The sequence below is a fragment of the Falco punctatus genome (assembly GCF_963210335.1).
Source record: "Falco punctatus genome assembly, chromosome: 1".
Classification (NCBI taxonomy): Eukaryota; Metazoa; Chordata; class Aves; order Falconiformes; family Falconidae; genus Falco; species Falco punctatus.
Genome location: NC_137580.1, coordinates 98,413,740 through 98,434,201, shown reverse-complemented (window position 1 = coordinate 98,434,201; position 20,462 = coordinate 98,413,740). Strand labels below are relative to the sequence as shown.

Sequence of the window (20,462 nt, the reverse complement as noted above, 5' to 3'; positions counted from 1 at the left end):
GTTAGAGCGCTTGCCTTGTTTATCTGAGACAGGAGGAACTTTGGTACATGCAAACTATTGACACAGCTTCGGTACTAGAGGGATGGCTTCTTCCAGTAGTCTAGGTTAATAGTTCCTTTAATTTACAACTCCTCCAACAGTTTCCCGTATCTCCATTTTTTAATGGCTTCTCTCAGCACCACAGCATGCTTGTATGTATGTTTATGTAATTATCGTGGGTCCAGTTTGCTGTTTCTAGTTCACCTACTTTCAGTACACCTTCAATGCAAAGGTAAGAGTTATCTGGGTTGGCTGCAGTGATATTATCTAGTATGTGATTCTTTAATATGTAATTTCCAAAATATACTCATTTTGTGAGAATTATATTTAGGAGGTAACTTTATATAGGAATTGTGTTGCCCTGAAAAACCCTGAAGGTTTAAAAAACGTAACAGGATATCTGTGTAATACCGTCAGTTGTCATGATTGCATCCACCCTGTTCTTGCTGAGTCTGCGAGGTTCTCTGCGAATATGTTACCTACTTCAAGACCTCGGTCCCCTCCTTTGCCCACTTCTAGCACTCACCCTTCTCTCTGGGACCGTGCCTTCTGACGGCGGCAAGCCTGCTGGCCCGCAGAGTGGGCTGTGATGGCAGAGGTGGGTTTGGGGAGCCGTGTCCCGTGGCTCTGAAATGTGTCACAAGAGATTTACAACCATCAGGCTTCCCTGTGTCCAGGATTAAATAAATGTCTTTTTCATGTTTTTTTCACTTGGTCTAGACTCAGAACTGATCACAATGTTTCTCCCTAATCCCAGAAAAGAGAGATACTTCTGGGTTTTTTTCTTCCTCATTTTAACTATTTGATAGCCTCTCAGTGCCGAGTAGCATGGATCACATTGGTGTGTGTTCTTAATGTGATTACGTATTGCACGAGGTGATGTTTTTCTTAAACTGAAGTACATAGTTTGTAAAGTTTTAAATTTTTTTACAGAAAAGTACATTGGTTTTTAATTGTGATTGTTTTCAAATTTAAAAATATTGCTTCATGCTTTCTGTCTTTATACTTCTTAATCAATAAAGCAACTGTCATAATGCCATATAATGAAGTATCTATAGGCACATGAATAAAACATATCCCAAAGTGCCAGGGAAGTTGAGTTGACTGTTCCAGTCAGGACGGGGTTTTACACTAGGGATTTGACTATCTCGTTGTGATATTCTGCCTTTGCTTTCAGACAGAAATCTGAAAGTTCCTTTTTTTGTTATCTCAGGAAAGGTTTGAAATGGCATCCTGCTTATGCTTGGCTTAAGGTAGATTCTGGAATTACTGGGGAATTGTACATTAACAGGGCTGAGGCATCAGTTGGTTAATTTGTAACTTGTGCTGTTTGCAAAGTAGATGATGTCCTTTTCTCCTTCCTCCTCTGCCCTGCAGGATTGCCCTGTGGCCTGCATTTCTAGCTCCAGTGGTGGTTCAAGGGGCAAGGTATTTTTGGTGGTTGACTGAGCCTGATAGCAGTGCAGGGGGGAGAGGGGGGATGCCTCTGTTGTGCAGATGTTGTCTGTATTCTCTGTAGCTCTGAGAGAAGAAGAGGGTTTGCGGTTTGACAATTGTAATGAAAAAGTGTATTTGACATAATGCTGTGGGGTTTGTGCAAGATTCTCAGTGGCAGGTGGGGTGCAGCAGACTGTTTCACTCCAGTGTCTTTGCCTATGGCTGATGTTCCATGCTTTTGCAAGTACAATTTTGAGTCTGCCACAGAAATGGGTTTTATTCTGCTGAGATAACGTTATATTTTCTTTTTGCCAACAGTAGCTGCTGCTAACTGAATATGTTGTGGGTAGTCAGATGTCGATAGGAAACACACATCCTTGCTTTAGGAGATAGGGGTCCAGATGTATTTTCAAAATCATCTGAATAGTAATAGCCACTTGTAGTTGATGTTTTAGCAGCCAATGTAGTCGTGTTCTTAAACGTACTGACAGATTTTGCTGAGCTGTTTTGGGGGCTTTTTTTCCTCCTCCTTAATGGGATGTCTCTTTTGGGCCCAGTTATGGGGAGGAGCATCTAAAGTATTGCAGTGAACAGTACTTTCCTTTTTGCACTAGTAAGTATAGTGCTTTAAAGCCTGCTGGGCTGTGATACGGAATCAAGGTGGAAAGACCTTCCTGAAATCCATGTGTGTCTTGGTCCTGATAGGAGAGTACACTTGGCTTGAAGACAGAACCTTTATACCAAGCAGAAGTCTCAGTCATGTCAAAACACAGGTTTGGATTTTGTTGCCTAGCTTCGTGTGATGGCATTTGTGTCATATTGAAAATCTAAAGCTGCCTTCCATGGAATGGGGGTACAGCTCGTACCCACTGCTAGGTTTAAGAGTTCTTTAAGCTATACCTCTTTTCTGAGGAAAGGCTTTGAGAGCATGAGGGTCAGACCACCATTCAGCTGACTGAAATGGCAAACTGGCAATGGCAACATCTGCTTGTCCAGACCTGCAGATTCATCATGCATTTTATGTAAGAACCAGTGGTCTCTTTCTCATCTATAGAACTTCCTGGGTTTGCCCATACTTAACTGAAAACTCCTTTAAACTCAAGAGTCTCTGCAGAAGTTAAACCCTGATAATGTAGACTCCCAATGCTTATGTTAGCACCAAAGTTGTCCTCTGCTAATAGAACAAAATCAAATGAGGACAGGTCTGTGGAGCGCAACTAGAAAAGCCAATATTCCAGAACCTGGTACTGACTGCATTTTCTGTGTTGTAGCTCTGGTAATATTGTCTACATCTTTGTGGCCTCACTTCTTGATATGGAGAAAACAGGTGCAGATCAGTTGCTTTGTGAGTGCTAAAAATTGTTGGAACAGATTTTGCTGCATTTGAGTCTGCTCAAGAAAAAAACCATGACTACTATATTCCTATATTCATCATTTATTTTGGTGAAATATTGCTGATGGAAACCTCATCCCTTCAGCTGTATTCCCTAGCAGTCAAGATTGTTGAAATCCTTGATCTGCCTTTCGAGACCAGTAAAGCAAGACACTGGACCTTTTCATTGAAATTGTGTTGTTGTTGCTTGCTGCTGAGTGTTGCTTACATGTTACCAATATGCTGTGTGAGAGGCTGACTGCTTATTTCAGAAGACCAAAGACAGCTGATGAAAGAATTCGCTATAAAAAAGACTCACCTTCACACCACTGGCATAATCCCACTCTTCTGGCAGATTAATGACCACTAACTCCACAGCGTGGAGAGTTCTGACAGAATATTGGATCTGATGGGCTGAGTTAAGCAGAAAATATGCCTCAAGTTCAATGATTTTTAGTTCATAGAGAAATCGAGGGGGGAAACCTCAAAAACTGACAGAGGGAATTCAAGTTTGGTTAGGCTGGCTCAGTTCTTATCTAAATAAGGATGTATAAACCAATTCTCTTGACTGCTCTGTTCAACAATCTTTGCATAGAGTTAGAGCAACCCAGTTATCATATTTTCTGCCCCAAAGAGCATGAGATGTATTGAAAAAAAATGGAAAAGAAGAGGGAAGGGAAAAAAGTCACAGTTACACCTCTTGGACCTGTGCTGTTTCCCTCAGCACTGACTGGGAACACGGTTTTGCTTTTGGGATCTATAGGACTGTTCTCTGCACGCTGTGTATATCTGCTTCCTGCCTGGTTCATTTTGGAGGACCAGCTAATAGTACATGCTGGAAGCTGCTGGAATAGAGTTGGGAGAATTTGCTAAAAGCAGTTTACTGGCATCTGTACTGGTTACCACCTAAACTATTGCCCAATCTTCCTCTCCCCATCTTTATCATTTTCTGAACCCAGAGAATAAATCAACTCTCTCATGTACCACATACCATAGTTAGAATTAGTATTTGTTATTTACAGTGCACTAAGTTCCAAGAGGAGAGTTCCTAGAGTTGGATGAATGATCCAACTAATCCAGAAGGCTAACCCCAGGAAGACAGATACATAGTTCTTAATGCAAGAGCATTTGTGAGAACATTGCATTAGAACAGCAGCATGTATCCATGGGCTTACAGAGGCAGCCAATACTTGTAAAGCATCTTTTTCTCCCATTAGTTCATCGGTTTTATCTAGGATGCTATCTTAAAAAAAAGGAAAGTGTATTTATAAAGAGTAATCTGGGTCTACCAATAGCCATTTCCAACAGAAGGTATTGAGTTACTATCTTAATAAATGTGTAATACCTTACTATGTTGATGTAAATGACAGAGCTAAGAGTGATTAATGAACTTTGATTTCCCCACCTATGGTTCCAAGCCTCAGTCCTTCTCTCATCTGTAAGTTATTCAGTCTCTGCAACCCATTAAGAGCATCATGTCCTCATATGTAGGTAGAGCTGTATATTGTAAGGGAATTCTAACTCTGGCGAAGAAGTGCATATAAGGAATAAAGGCTAATGTTGTTGCATGATTTTTTTGTTAAACGGGGACTTTCTTAAGCAACTTTTCTTCTTAAGTTGGTTTCTCCGCTGTTGCATAATAACTGACATAGTGATTGGAATGAGGCCATACTAAAAAGCAGAGGGGATGCTTGCAATGTTTGTATCTGCAGGTGTATAAAGGTCCTTCTAGATGTCAGCAAGTGGCTGACCTTCTTACTGTTCCGATTGTTGCTGTCCTACCTGATTAGAATGAATGAGAGGAAGCAGTGCACCTGCTTAATAATCATCAGGTCCCTCGGGTTGAAAGTTTGTCTCATCAAGGAAGTTGTTGCTTCCTGATTGTGTTAGCCTGGCCCCCAGGGAGGGAGTGCAGGGCTCTTCACATCTTTGGTTTTCTTTGAGGTAATGACTAAAATTTCCTCAGGCCTGGAGATGTGAGGAGATACTTTCCCCATACTTCTGTCATATGCGTTTCCTCTCATCTTATCTAGATTGCAGGGTCTAGTAAATTCTTCCACATTTTAATCTGAGAGAGTATTTAATATGCATCTTACTGGTAATGGTTATCAACAGTGAGTTTGTAAAAAGTAGCTGTATAAAATACACTCTAAAGTAACTTTTTGTCAGCCTTCTCCATGGACTATGACAATCTCTGTGCAAATGAAAACACTACAGAAACATGGATGAAGACAGTATTATGTATTTATAATAAAAATCCTTTTAAAATGTGTAATCAATGCTCTGTATCCTTCTGTTCACATTTTTCTTTGAGTATCAAGTAGCCAAATGTGTTCTTCAGCAGAGGGCTTCTGGTAGAGCCCTAGGCTGGTGATGTTTACAGAACCGAGGAAGGGCAAATTCAAAGGTGGCCTCTGTATCCATGGTCACTTTAGGTCGTTACTTTAGAGGCACCTACATCCAGCATCCAACTAGGGAAGGTGGTCCAGTGGCTACCAGCTGTTGAGTGAAGTCTAGCTGATGGCAGGTCTCTAAGGTGTCACTTGAAAAGCTCCCTAAAGGGGCTGAAGCTCTTAACAATAGTTATAGTCAAGGTGCATATTCTCTATATTTTATGGTACAGGCAAGTACAGGTACTGTTTAATGTCTTTATCGATGATCTGGGTGAGGGGATCGAGTGCCCCCTCAGTCAGTCTGAGAGGACGCCCAGCTGGGGGAGCGTTGCCGTGCCGGGGGGCAGGGGCTGCAGGGGGGCTGGGCAGGCTGGGCCCTGCCCGGGGGTCACACCAGCCCCAGGAGCTGCGGGCGGGGGGCTGGGGGCTGCCCGGCGGGAAAGGGCCGTGGGGGCTGGTCAGAGCCGGCTGGGCATGAGCCCCCCATGTGCCCAGGTGGCCAAGGGGGCCAGCAGCCCCCTGGCTTGTGTCCGAACCAGCGTGGCCAGCAGGGCCGGGGCAGTGACCGTCCCCCTGCGCTGGGCACTGGGGGGGCCGCAGCTCGAGCCCTGGGCTCAGGTTCGGGCCCTGGTACAGGACAGACCCCGAGGGGCTGGAGCGTGTCCAGGGACGGGCAGGGGCTGGGGCAGGGGCTGGGCACAAGCCCTGTGGGGGGTGGCGGGGGGAGCCGGGGGGGTTCAGCCTGGGGAGGAGGGGGCTCCGGGGGGGCTGATGGCTCCCTACAGCTGCCCGACAGGGGCTGCAGGCAGCGGGGGTCGGTCTCTGCTCGCAAGTGACAAGGGCCAGGACAAGGGGAAATGGCCTGAAGCTGCACCAGGGGCGGGTTAGGTTGGGTGTTCAGAAACATTTCCTCACCGAAAGGGTGGTCAGGCATTGGGACAGGCTGCCCAGGGAGGTGGTGGAGTCACCATCCCCGAGGGTATTTAAAAAGATGTGTAGATGTGGCGTCTGGGGACATGGTTTAGTGGTGGGCTGGGCAGTGCTGGGGTAAGGGTTGGACTTGGTGATCTTAAAGGTCTTTTCCAGCCTAAAGTATTCTGTGATTTTACACGTCAGATGCCAGGTGACTTCTCTATCCTATAAAGACCTACTTCTATCTAACCTGTATTTTCTGTTTTATTGTATTTATAATTAAGGACAAAATAATTTTTGAATGGCCAATACAGGGCTTGCTGAAGATTGTTGTTCCTTCCAGTCCTGCTTCTAGGACCAAGGCCCACTTAGTACTTTCTACATCCGTGTTTTTGCACAGTTGAGCCCTGTGTTACTACACATCGGGCAGGCAGTTGGCTTGTGATCTATATGTATAAATTCCCTGGAGCTCCAACAGGGATGTGGGAGAACTTTACAGGACAAGTGGCAGTTGTGACGGTGGCGCTTGCATGCAGCGGCCATGCGGAGCGGACGGGCCAGCTGAGGTGTGGGCTTCCAGGCTGCACATGCAGAGGACTGGGAGGTGCTTGTCACTGTGAAGTGATCATTGGAATTACTAAAAGTGCAGTTGTTGATGTGTTTTAGGTTTTATTACACCCTATAAAAAAAGGAAGAATACTTCTATGTAGTGATAGTTGTTTATTTTAAACCAGGGAATGCAGATAATCTCAAAAAAAGGAAATGCCTGGCACCTTTGCATGGGAATTGAGTTGGGCAGTGCCCGTTTGCTTGCTGCGGATATCAAAAACTTAAAGCATGTACCAGTACAACTGGGTTTTTTTCCTCCTCATCCAATGTGTGCCCTTATTTTTGATCTAGGTTGCGGCCACTCTGCTTGAAAAAATGGTTTCGGGGCAGTCTGTAAATGCTGGATAGGCCAAAACGGAGCAGTCACATGCTTGTTATAGATGGGCATGAGCTGAAGCGGGACTTGCACCGCTGTTATTCCGAGCTGGCCCGAGCAGCGGGCAGGGTTATTTCCCAAGGGGTTTTGGTGTGAATTAGGCGGCCGGGCCGGGCCGGGTGCGGGGCTCGGCTGCCATCTTGGGCCGAGGGCGGCGGGGGGGCGGCGGCGCTCAGGGGCCCGCTCGCACTCGCTCGCTGCTCGGCAGCGCCGTGGTTTTAGGAAGGAGCTCGGGGAGGAGGGAGGAGGAAGGGGAGCGGCGGGCTGTGGTGTGCTAGCGGCTGCTCTCTGATCTCCTGCCAGCGAAACCTGGAAGGTCAGCCTGGCTGACGCCAAGCCGCGGAGCCGGAGCCCCGGCAGCGCTGGAGCGGCTCCGCAGCACCTGCCTCCCTGCCCCCCGGCCCCCTTGTGCCACCCGGGGCCTCCAGCACCCGGGGCCTTCAGCACCCGGGGCCTCCGCGGGGCGGGCTCCGCAGCGCCTCACGGCCAGGGGCCGCGCCGCTGCTCCCCTCGGAGCCGGGCCTCGAACCGCGGCCTAGCACCGCGGCCCCGCCGAGCCGCCCCGCGGCCGGGCCTCGCGTCACTTCCGGGGACGGGGCGGCCGTGTCGGGCAGGGCCTGCGCGGGGGGCTGCGCCGGGCCGCGCAGAGCCCAGCGCTTGTGCCCCCTGTCGCCCCTGACCCCCTCTGTGCCGGCCGGCGGGGTGCGGAGGGCCGCGGGGGGGCTGCCCACGCCTGGGGCCTGGCACGGGCTGCGGCCGCCCTTGGCCGGGGTTACACAGCTCAGCAGGCCAGCTGGACGGGGGAGGGGGCAGACGCTTCACCCCATTTGCTGCTGCCTTCTCCAGCACCATGTTTGAAGTCAGTTGGTTCTTCTCATCTCTTTAACATCTTGATTTTGCAGTACAAAGTCAGGAATGCAGATTACAACAGGGCTGGTGGAAACTTAATGAATTGCTGCGCTGTATCCTGCTCAGTGTGTTCACAAAATTAAGGGTTTCCTCCTGAACCAACCTGTAAAATCACTTTAGAAATCCCCTTCAGAGATCAAAGTGCTTTGCTTGTTGACTGACCGTCCTGAAAGGAGCAATCTGAACGGCCTGAACAGTTCCACAAGCGCTTCATGTCTGTGAAAGGTGCCTCCTAGGGAAACCTGGATGAGCTTTCACCTTGGGGCCACTACAATGGAGAATGTGTAGCAGATTCCTTTTAACTTTTCCTCCCCAAGAGCTATTAGCGATTAGCCAGGTGTGCTGACTTCAAAGGGGACAAATACCTGCTGGGCTGAGAAAGAGACCCCATTTGGGAGTTGGTTTCCCTTGTGTGCTGTCTGATGGGCTTGGTTGATTTACAGTGAAAACAAAGTAATAAAGCAAAGAAAGTGACCTGTAGGAGTTCAAACTAACATCTCTGTACTGGCTGACATTCTTGGAAAACATTGAGTGACGTTTCATGATTTATCACTTTCGTATCTTTCTTCTATATCTCAATTGAAGTTTGGGCTCTGCCAGTCTCTATGAAGAGGCAGTGACTTCGTGTTTAGTACTGTGATGGTGATACCTGTCATTGCTTGGAGAAATAGTTATTTGCATTCTGCACCCAACAAAGGCAGTAACAGCTTTGAAAAGTTACTGGGGATGTTTGCTCTGTGGAGCAACATTTGAACAGAATGTACAGAGAGAGGCACAGTGACAGAAACTTAAAAATTTCTTAGCCTTTCTTGGCCTCAGTGGTTAAAATACTGTTTCCTCTGGCCCAGAGGATTTGAGTATGTTCCAATATCTCCTCTGTGCTGTTGGTAGCCCAGGTTAGGACTGCTTATTTGATGAAAAGCCATGCTCTTAAATAGGTCTGGTCTTATCTGCACAAGAGGCGGTGTGTGCAGCAGTTCTGACCTCTAATGGTCAGAACGAACAATACTCGGAGGCACTTTTTGCGAGGACTGCTATGCTAGTTTGAAATGACTATGAGAATGCCACTGAAAAAGTGTCACGAACCTGGTCCACCCTTATTTTCTACACTAGCGAGCTTGTCTCTCCACCCCAAATCACGGGGAGAATGGCTCTTGATGGCTTCTTTAATGGCACTTCCAAGTAACATGGAGAAAAAACCCCATAATTTAATTTTTAAAAATTCTTATGTTTAAAGTCTTTAGAGATCAAAATCACATTTGAATTTCCTTAAAAGCTTGTTGAAGGAGGAGTTTGAGAAGGAAGGGACAGAGAGGACAGTGAAGTTTAACTACATTCCATGCCGGTTCAGGAGCTCCTGTATTTGTAATTACTCTATTTTAACTACACAGAAATGCAAAATGTTAAGTTTTCTATCTGGAGATGGGGAGAGGGAGTCATTTTTGAGATAAGAAGTCACCTTTTGGGGTAGGACTGAGGATGCTGTCTTTCTTATTGCAGGCAAAACGAGCAGTACAGCGAGGAGCCACAGCGGTCATCTTTGATGTTTCTGAAAACCCAGATGCCATTGATCAGGTACGAAGAAGGGAGCCTAGTTGTACTACAGCTTCTGTTGGGTTCTTTTAGGGTTGCTGAGGCAAGGCCTGAGAGTATACAGGTCTCAGAGCACACCTGCCTTAAGATATGCAGCTACTGACCCACGGTAACATGGTGCTGTGGTTTTCTTGCTCATCTCCTGGCAGGCAGCAATCAATGGAGGTGTTGAGAATGTGGTAGAAAGAGAAGAGGCTGGGGACTTACATTCTTCTAGCTTTTGCTAGAATCCAGAATCCAGGTCAGGGACTGAGGGTTTGAGAAAGGATGGAGGCAAACTTTTTGTGGCTCAGTATCTAGTCTAGGAGGTTTTCTTTGCCCAGGTCTGTGTACAAAACAAAGGGTGTTTGACCTTACCCAGCCTGTGATCGATAGTGTTGTTGAGCAGCAGCTATTTTTGAGGTTGCAAAATGGCTTTCAAATCTGGTTCTGAACAGGTTTCTTACAAAATTTATAAACATTTATTTCTTGTTTACAGCTGCTGATTTCTGGCCTACATATTTTGTGGACAAGCAGCTTTTTTTCTTTTTTGGGGGTCTTGGTACAATTTCCATCTTTCATTTGAAGTGGGTGAGGTAGTATCTCTGAAATGCTTTGACAAGATCCTTCCATTCTGAGTTATCTGAGGAGAGAGAAGAAACATAACAAGCACAAAAATAGTCTGCATTTGGTTTAGGTTTGTTCTGTCTTGAAACAAAAGTGCGCTTCTGCTACAGCAGAAGCAAGTGAAGCTGAATGCTTTTAAAGTGCAGCCTGAATTTCTTGGGGAAAAGAGAGACCATCAGTGTTTACATTTAAAAGCTGGCTTTAATTCTGAAATGAGCATCTGTTGGACAAAGGAATGCAGACCCTGTGCAATGGATGCCTTGAGAACCGCGCTCTGCATGTGCATCAAGGCTACAGCCTTGATCTTGCAAATGTTCTCAGGGATATTTTTTCTGCTTTTATGCACAGAAAAATTGTGTGCACGAAGATGTAATCTGTCTTTTCCAAATTTTTTCTCTGTATTACAACTTCCAGTTACTTTCAGCCACACTGCTCTGAACTTGCAAAGCTGAGCTACTGCCCCTTGCTCTCTTCCCTCTACCAGCAACAGTTTTCCTTCTTGATTCTTGATAATCAACTGGGTGCAGCTGTCCTCAATAGCTGGGAAACTAGTCTAGCGAATGATTGAATATTTTGGGTGTACCAATAACATGGAAGTAGGTTAGAGGCTTAGTGCAGTAGCTTTCAAAGTCGGCTCTTTAGAGGACAGAGCAGCAGCCTATGCAAACACAAACAGGAGAGGAATAACTAGACCTAGCTTTCACATTCTAAACTTGGATTACTTGATTGGCTCCCTTCTCATGCTGCTCTGGATACTTGTGTTTCATGCATTTTGATTCTCAGCTGAAGTCTTCAGAGCCCTTGAGGTTGAGGGGATGCTAGTTAATTTGTCTTTAAAATAAATACTGTTTTGGCACTCACAATGGAATTGTGGAAAACAATGGCAGATAGGTTGACAACGGACAAAAAAATGGCATGAGTTGGTATGGAGTATCTTTGATCCAAATGGAAGTATCCTAAGACAGAGGGGAGCTGTTTAGGAAGCTTTCCCAGGTACACGTGTTATCAAACAACAAACAACTCTCTGTTAGAACAACTAAGGGAGAGTGCTTTGAAAAGGAGGAGTAGAGCATTACGAAAGATGATCCTTCCTGCCAGTCTATGAACAGAAATAGGAAGCAGGCCTCACCAGGAGAATTGTCCTCAGTCAGTTTGGTAGCAGAAGTGCTACCAAATGAAAGGGCTTTATGTACAGATTTTGTGGGTTTTATTCCCATTGGTCTGAGTGTCTTCTGCTATAGACTAAGAATGAAGTTTTGATCTTTAGAAATGCTCTGTGAAGTCTAATTTGTTTCTTAGTTTTACTTTTACATAGTTTGAAGAGGAGTAATAGCACTCAGAGCATCATGGTTAGCAGTGTGCAAAAGCTACTGAGGAATCAGGTGAATTCTTTCTTGGACAAGAAAGCTTTAGAGAAAGTGTGTGTCTGGGATCATTTGGACAGTGATTGGATTTGGCCTTAGGCCAGCAAGCCTTCTAGACACATGGGATCCCTGGTTTGGATTCAAGTGCTAGTTTTTAGCTCTTCAAAAGATGTCTGTCTTAAAAATAGTTTGGTCAGTGTTCTCAGAAGTCCAGTCAGATACTAGGAAGAATCTGTTTTAAAGTCTCAGTGAAATCTGTCACCATTGTCTGGACAGATTGAGTAGAATACTTTGTAAAAAGGATGGTAGGCCAGTCTGTTAGTGATCCGTACGTGGTTTAGCCAGAAATAACAGGTAAGATACCAACAATGTAGATGTGGTATCTCTGCCATACGCTACTCTTGTTCAATTTGCTCACACTCCTGTCGTCTCATTCCAAGGGTACCACTTCCATCTGCTTGTCAGTGCCTTGCTGGTTTTATACCAACCAGCCTTTATACTGGGATTTTTTTTGTGGGTCAGAATAAGCTATATGAATTTATCATGTTGGTGCCATTTTGTAACAAAACAATTTGCTTGTCTTGTTACTCACTTCTCTGGTATGTAGTTCAGTAGATTGTTTTTTCTGCTTTTGTTGGCCACAGAAGTTACGCAGTCTCTACGCGTGAAGGCTTTCAACTGGATAATACCTGGTCTGATACCATAGTTGATCCTGCCTTGACCAGGAGGTTGGACTCATGAGGTGCCTTCCTGCCCACATTATTTTCTAGTTCTGTGATTTGGCCTTCCAAAAAAACATAGCTGGACCTGGAAGGAAGTTTCAGGGTGAACTAAGCTATCTACTCATGCCTTACTCTTTGAGGCCTCCATCCTGTAATGAGTAGCTCTAGTGGTTGCTAGAACCCAAGTAACTGTTTGAATGAGTTTGCTGAGTTAAACTGCAGAAATTACAGAAAATAGAGATGGAATTTGTATGTGAATAGTATATCTCCAAAGCTAAAATAACAAAAGGTTCAGAAAATTTTGCAAGGCCAATTTTTTGGGAATGTGCAGACTTGTATTCTTCATTATGAGGTTTAACTTGCTACAGTATTAATACATACACTGGCACATAATGCAGTTAAGTTAAAGCTGCTGTTCAGAAATAACATTTGTTTATCCTTAATCTTAGTTTTAGTCAGTTGGAAAAAAAGCAGCTTAAGTCAGAAGTTTAGTTTGGGTTTAACTCTGTGGAATACTTAAGTGAAGGTCTGTGCTAGAAGAGAACAGTTGGCGCTTGAATCAATTCCACATTTATATTCCTTTTCTCTCCATTGTCCAGAAGAGAGGTGTTTTACTGAAACATGCCTTTTGAGTAGATTATTCTTTTATTCCAGCTGAACCAGGGCTCAGAGGACCCTCTGAAGAGACCAGTGGTGTATGTGAAGGGTGCTGATGCTGTCAAGCTAATGAACATAGTTAACAAGCAGAAAGTGGCACGAGCCAGGATTCAGCATCGCCCCCCACGGGTGAGACTTTTAAGAAACTTTATCTAGATCTTACACTGCTGTTACTTCATGCGGTGGTTGCTAACTGCACTGAGTGTGAAGATGTTTTGATGCTCCTCATGTGCATTAATACGTGTGAAATTCTGTTGACCTAAATAAATTGAGCAACTGCACTGTGGACAAGCAGCTACACTTGATGTAAGTATAGAATCCACAATGTGGCATCTGCTGTCTTTCAGAAGGATTCTTTTGAATATATAAATGGCTAAACATTTTATGTAATAGATGTTTTCCTTCTTAATTAAATAACTTAATTATTTTGTACATCTGGTAGTTCAGATTTGTAAGGTAGTCTGCCCTGTGTTAATTAACAATTCTGTGTAGTATTTTAAACATGGATTAATTATTTGATATCTGATATTTGTAATTGTAATAGAAAATATTTTTTCCAGAGTTTTTTTTTAGTGCTTTTTACACATAGTTTACAGAAGAAGAACAAAGCTGGAGATCAATCATGTCCCAGTTACCACTTTGGTTTTGTTGTATTTTTATGGACTACTTCTCTTAAGAAATGTGTTTGAGAAGTGAGCCGTTCACTGAAAATTCAAATGTTGATTTTCAGTCACTTAAGTATACAAGCAAAAAAAACCCCAAATAAATAATGAAAGTTTTTGTTAGTGTGATTCACTCAGTTAAAAAAACTGGGTTTTGTGGGATCAGTTCAGAGATACTGTAAATATGAGATCTCGTGACAGGCATTCTATGTATTTCATCCACTTGCAGTGACATACAAAACCCAGGCTGTGTCTTATAGAATTCCATTTGACCAACAGAACAGTGTGTACTTTTGCCATTGTGACTGTCTACATTTGACAATGACCACTGAGAAAGTAGAACAGAGAAAGGAACAATAGATTTGGGTATGATCTAAAGAAAGAAAAAATAATATTTTTGTTTTAATTTTTAAGCAACCCACCGAGTACTTTGATATGGGAATTTTCCTGGCTTTCTTTGTGGTTGTGTCTCTTGTTTGCCTCATTCTTCTTGTCAAGATCAAACTGAAACAACGACGTAGTCAGGTAAGAGCAGTAATGCAGTATTCAGTGAGTGCGGAAAGTTAGTTTCTCTTACTTTGTCCTAGAAGTTGCTAACTAGTTTTGGAAATGCTGGACACTGACTTAGAATAGCCATCTTTGTGAAAAGGGCTTTATCCATGGCTGTAGGCCTCTGGAAAAATTTGGAAATGTCTTCAGTGGAGATCTGCATTGACCTGTGATGTTCATTCAGTTAAATCCCAAAATGAAAGAGCATTTTTGCTTCTTTCATTTCATTGCAGTCCATTTAGCCATTGGGAAGGAAGAACGTTTCTGGTTATTCAGGGGTTGGTTATCAGTAGCACTGATGTACCTCTGAAGAAGTCCAAGCTCTTGTTGCTGTGCTGTGCTGTGGGGAGAATGTCTGGACTGAAAATAAATTGCAACTCCTTTCAATAGAATAACATCCATTGATTTTTAATGGGAGAGGTTTGCCAAGTAAAAAGTTTGGTTAGAAGAAATCCTAGGTGAGATAACTTTGAGTTTGTCCTGACAAATGTGAAAGGGAAAGCATATGGAAGCTAATGGACTCTGAAGTTTGTAGTTCAGTCCAGTGTGTGCAAGTAAAAGGAACGCAAAGCACTGAAGATGCTTTGGACGTACTGAGTAGGAATCCAAAGATGTTATGGGCCAGCAGCAGTGTTAAAAAGGGGGATGATAAATTCTGCAGTACAATGTAAACAACCCACTGCCTTCCTAAGCTTCTATAGTAAATAAATTTGAGGGGAGGGGAAATGGTACAGCTCATTTAGTAACATTTCATTTTAATCCCTCTCTTTAAGTATTGCTTCTGGTAATACGGTGGTAACAGCATAATGGGGCATTACAGTCAATACTGACAGTTCAAAAAAAGTTCACGGCCAAGTCTTGCATATTGCCTTGAATTGTTGCTGCCCATCAACTGAGCAGTTGTGGTGTATCCCAATTGTCAGCACCTTCACCTTGTTTCAATTCAAAGTAGCTTACCATTCTCACTGCTGTGTGTGGTGTACATTCTGTTCAGGAGGCTTCTGATCTAAATTCTAATCAGCCTTTTCAGTGCTTAATTTATGAAACTGTACATTAGTCTGGGCCTGATGTGATTTGGTAAGGTACATTAATTTGAACATGGGGGTGTTTCTCTGCTACTACACTGTAGTCCCATATGCTGCAGCATTGCCTTTTTTTCTTTTTTTTTTTTTTTTCTTCGTCTTCTGTTGTAGAATTCCATGAACAGGCTTGCAGTGCAAGCACTGGAGAAAATGGAGACCAGGAAGTTTAAGTCCAAGAGTAAGGGACTCCGGGAAGGTAGCTGTGGAGCGCTGGACACACTCAGTAGCAGCTCCACTTCTGACTGTGCCATCTGCTTGGAGAAGTACATTGATGGGGAGGTAAAGCATAAATGGTTTCTTCAACACGGGCTGAGAATGTCGCTGGTTTATTTTAGCACTGTGGTACGTGGCTGGCTCTTGGACCCATTGTGTACAGGGGCTGTGCCGCTTGCCAGACTGATTGCGTTGAGTAGCCAACACAGCCTCAGCTGCATTCTGCAAGTTGCTACCTCCATCAAGTTGCTCGTCTGAGGAAGAACTCATAAAGAAGTCAGGGTCGCCTCACCATTTAGTTCTTTGGGTATTTTTAACAAATCCCAAGGTGATGCGCAAGCTCTGTTTGTTGGACATAAAGGATACATTTTGTGTTTTGTTAATCAAGCTTTGATGGCACCTTGTCTTTAAAATGTCAGGTACACAGCACTGCTGGGAAACCAGAGGAAGAGAGGGAGGAGATGCCAGAAGGCTGAGGAACCATGTTTTGACTCCTCACCGTTGCTGTGTTTATGTCAGTGCTTGCCTTCTGTGACACAGTTCTATGCAGAGGAAGCAGCAAAAGGATGGGATAGAAAATAGGCTCCTTAGAATAGAGGCAGTCAATAATCAACAGCTTTAAACTTCCTATTTGAAGACATTTTATTTTGAAATTATTCATAAAAGATTCTTAATTTTTAAGGCCATATAAAATACTAGCTTCAGTAGTTGAGTGCTGCAAGTTACAAATAGTGCTAGAAATAGAAGTTTAATGGAGTTAGCTGATGGGAAATTATTCAGAGTACCAAGGATGAAGGCAGAAAAGAACTTCAGAAGGGCTGTACAGAAGACAGGGAATTGATGCATGAACTTCAGCATGAAGTGATATATGTAGGGAAGAGCTTCACGTGCATTAGTGGTGGGTTGTGGGGTGAGCATTACTGCTCAGGAGCAAATCTTGAAGCTGTTTTAGCTCTGAAAGCAGATCAGTGCTTTGTGGCAGTCCAAAAGGCAAATCAGATATGAGATGGGGAAAAGAACCGAGCAGGAAACATAATTATGTCACAGTCTAAGTTCAGTCATGCTCTCACATTGAGTACTGTGTGCACTTTGATCTCATTTCACAAAAGATACGTTGGAAATGAAGGTGCTTCAGAAACGGGCAGTCACAAAGTAATCGATGATTTGGAATGGTTTCTGTACAAAAAATTGACTGAGTGGGCTAGGACTGTTTAGTTCTAGATTACCTGTGGGTGGAAGGAGTACAAAAGTGGGAATGGAGAGCATGAACAGGAATCAGAAGTTAATTTTTTTCCAGTACAAGGTTGGATGCAATTAAATGAAACTGCTAGGCCCCGGTCTGAATCAAAGTGTGGTGGTTCGCCCCCCAGCAGGTAGTAGTCCTGTGGAACTTCTTGCTGAAGCATGATACAAATTCAAAACCTGAGCTCATGGGGAGAATTGAGCAGTACTTGGAAGAAAGATCTGGTGCAGGTTTCTGATACCGGTAGATATCCAGCAGGCTCAGGATATCCTATAAACAGATAATAGCTGAAGGATGAGAGTGCTGGGCCAGGGAAAAAGTATTGTATACCCTCTGTTGTTTTTCTTTTCCCTGAATGTTTTCCATTGGTAATAGTTGTAGGCAAGATGTATCTTTAAATGGACGCTATTGTTTTTTAATTTAATTTAATTTATTAAGGAAAATTTTAATGATTGGCTCCTTCAAGGTGTTAGGTCACAGGGACACGCAGGAAAAGGTGTCCTAAAGAAATGTAGTATACCTACATGGAGTTCTAACGTGCCTGCAGACTATTCTGTTAGTGACAGCTGCTCACTAGCTGTTGCACTTTTGGCTGTGTTGGAACAGAGGGCATTTTTTTCTTTCTTACCACTTTGAGACTAAGAATTGATTTGTTTAGTAGCTAGGTTGAAAAAACTAGGAATAAGCTGTGAAAAATTCACTCGTTAGGAAGGAGTACTTTTTCATGTTCCTTCATCTGTTCCTGTAGGAACTGCGTGTCATTCCCTGCACTCACCGCTTTCACAAGAAATGTGTGGATCCTTGGCTACTGCAGCATCATACCTGCCCTCACTGCCGCCATAATATCATAGGTAAGTGCTGCAGTACGGATGTCTGTTGTATCGTCCATTTTGGATTTAACAGTTTACAAGATGAAACAGAAATTGTGCCTGTTTGTAAGTCTCCGTAGAGCTCATAGTCTTTATTGTAATGCAACCCTAGAAATACAGTTGGGATTAAGTTCTTTGGAAATGACTGCATGCCCTGGAATAACAGGTCACATACTAGGTTTTTGCTTGTTCCGGGTGCGATGCCCAGCAGAGTGTTGGTCAGCCTCTGAATGCAGGGAGGACAGGTAGATAAAATGGATGGGTATGTTTTGTCTTGGTAATTATAAAGAAAAGACGATGGTTTTTATTTTTCCATGGTGTTGTAACTTGGAATGTGGTTTCCCTTATTTGCCCTCTCCCCCTTCCATTTCTCCGTCTTGAAACAAGTTTTCTATTAATACCCATTTATATAAATGTGTAAAGTGAAAACTCGAGCAGTGACTGCCAGCCTTGCTCTTAACGTGCAAGATCAGGAATCCTGTGTAAGGAGAAAGTTTTGCATATATGAGAACAGTATCTGACATCACTTCTTTTTAAGCAAATACAATTGAATGTTTCAAAGGCTTCCAGGCAGATGCTCTTGACTTATCTTCTTTGTTTTGTTATTATTCCTTCTGTGTAAAAAGTTATCTGGTTTTGTGGTTGGTTTTTTTGTTTTTTTTTTTTTTTGTTTAACTCTGTTGTATGTGTAATATAATGAAATTCAGAACAAAATATCCTTCTGTCTTGCATAAAGTATATTCCTTTTTATTGCCCCCTACTTCTACTTCTCCACTCTTATTTCTCTTATTCAGAACAGAAGAAGGGAAATGCAGGCCCAGTCTGTCTGGAATCCATCAACCCAGCACGCAGCCGGCAGCAGAGGGTGATTCTGCCTGTCCATTACCCAGGCCGGGTGCACAGAGCAAACCAGATAACAGCGTATCCCACTCGGACAAGCATGGACCCTCACGGAAACCCTATCACAGTACTCACGGTTGAGCGACACGGTGAACAGAGCCTCTACCAAGCGCCGTCCCCAGCCTATATCCGAAGTTACCAGCCTATTCATTTGGACCATGCTTTAAACACGCATCACTGTAGCCTGGAACACAGGGCTTACTCTCCAGCTCACAACTTCCGAAGACCCAAGTTTAGTGGACGCAACTTTTCCAAAGCAGCGTGCTTTTCCCAATATGAGACCATGTATCAGCACTACTACTTCCAAGGCCTTAGTTACCCTGAGCAAGATGGACAGCTTCCAGCTGGCATTTCCTCAAAGGGTCCTTCCCGTGCCTTTCAGCCTGGTAGCAGCATGCTTTTCCCTCCCGTGGTACATGTAGTGCCCTCATCCCGCTTGGAGAGTGGCAGTACCTCCAGCTTTAGCTGCTATCACGGTCACCGTTCAGTGTGCAGTGGATATTTGGCTGACTGCCCTGGGAGTGACAGCAGCAGCAGCAGTTCTGGTCAGTGCCACTGCTCCTCTAGCGACTCCATGGTTGACTGCACTGAGGTCAGCAACCAAGGCGTTTATGGGAGCTGCTCCACCTTTCGCAGCTCTCTGAGCAGTGACTATGACCCGTACGTTTACCGCAGTAAGAGCCCTTGCCGAGTGGGTGAGGTTGGTGGTGCAAACAGGGGTGCAATTGTTCTCTTGGAGGGCCCTCACCAGGATGAGCTTCCAGCTCATGGTCACGGCCTGGTGGGTGCTGACTGCCGGCCTGTGCCAGCTTCTTCCTCAGGGGACCAACTGTCTAACTGCAGCATGGATATGAACTATAGCAGTAATTCCTCACTAGAGCACAGGGATCCAAATGGCACTACCTCAGAGGGAGGACATGAGGCCACTCCTGGTGCTGCATTGGATGTTAAAAGGAACTGGAAGAATCCAGAGATAGCAGGGCCACTTCTGGAGCAAGCATGTGCATGCTGCTTTGAACTCCAGCACTCTGCCCTGGAGCCTAGCAGTGGGACGGCTGACTGTAGTGCACTCTTCCTTGGCTCTCCGCTGTGGGGGACGTGTGGCCCAGGAATAGAACCACAGTCAGGGAACACCCCGGGCTTGTACAGTATTAACTCAGACCACTTGCATAGGACAGATGGGGTAAAATATGAGGGGTTGCCCTGCTGCTTCTATGAAGAGAAGCAGGTAGCCTGTAGTAGCAACAGTGGCAGTGGAGGTGGTGGCTGCTATACAGAAGACTATGCAGTGAATGTGCAGTACACGCTTCCCGATGACACCTTGCCAAGCTGCTGTAAGGGTGTATGTGATCTGGGTCAACGCATTCCCATAATTCCTGAAGACAGAGACTGTGAGATGATCCTACCTACAGAGTGCCAAGGGACCCACACGGGGGGCTGTAGTTCCTGGGATGGAACACCTGAGCTGGATACTTACCTGCACTGCCAAGGGATGGGAGAGGTACAGGACGAGAGGGAGGTGTGCTACGAGGCAACATCATTCCTGCGGCAGAACTACTCCTCTCAGGAGGAGGAAGTGGGAATGCTCTTTCCCAGTCCCCCTCTGAACGCCCAGAAGCTGATGACAACCACAAAGGCCACAGGTAATTTCTGTGCTTTTTTTGATTACTCGCTACCACTCTGTCATAGCATATGAAAGGCTTCCAGCTTCCTCGTTACCTGCAGCCATAAAGGTTGCTGCCATCCTTTGTGTAAGAGCAGGTTATTGACTCATGCTTTGCCCAAAAGTGTTACTCTCTCGTAACCTGTGCTCATTTGGTCCTAGCTAGAGGAACAGAAGGTGTTCGTTTGCTATTTAACCCTGTAAGAGCTTTCATACTCGTCCTTTGTGGGGAGGGGGGAAAAGTGACTGCTAGTACCAGGCCCCTGTTGGAGCTCCCACAGCTGGGAACACC

General features: G+C 44.6%; 1 protein-coding gene across 3 annotated transcripts in view; it reads left to right on the top strand.

The window, feature by feature from the left end:
• The window catches only part of ZNRF3 (zinc and ring finger 3), a 101,103-nt gene that overhangs the window by 72,082 nt on the left and 8,559 nt on the right, over positions 1-20,462 (top strand). For 2 of the 3 annotated variants that reach the window (XM_080405718.1, XM_080405720.1), the window contains 6 exons: positions 9,548-9,622; positions 12,987-13,118; positions 14,066-14,176; positions 15,394-15,561; positions 17,487-17,589; positions 18,402-20,150. In XM_080405718.1, the coding sequence (XP_080261844.1) occupies positions 9,548-9,622; positions 12,987-13,118; positions 14,066-14,176; positions 15,394-15,561; positions 17,487-17,589; positions 18,402-20,150 (2,338 nt within the window). The remainder of the gene's footprint in view (positions 1-9,547; positions 9,623-12,986; positions 13,119-14,065; positions 14,177-15,393; positions 15,562-17,486; positions 17,590-18,401; positions 20,151-20,462) is intronic. The other variant, XM_080405719.1, reaches the window with a different exon arrangement.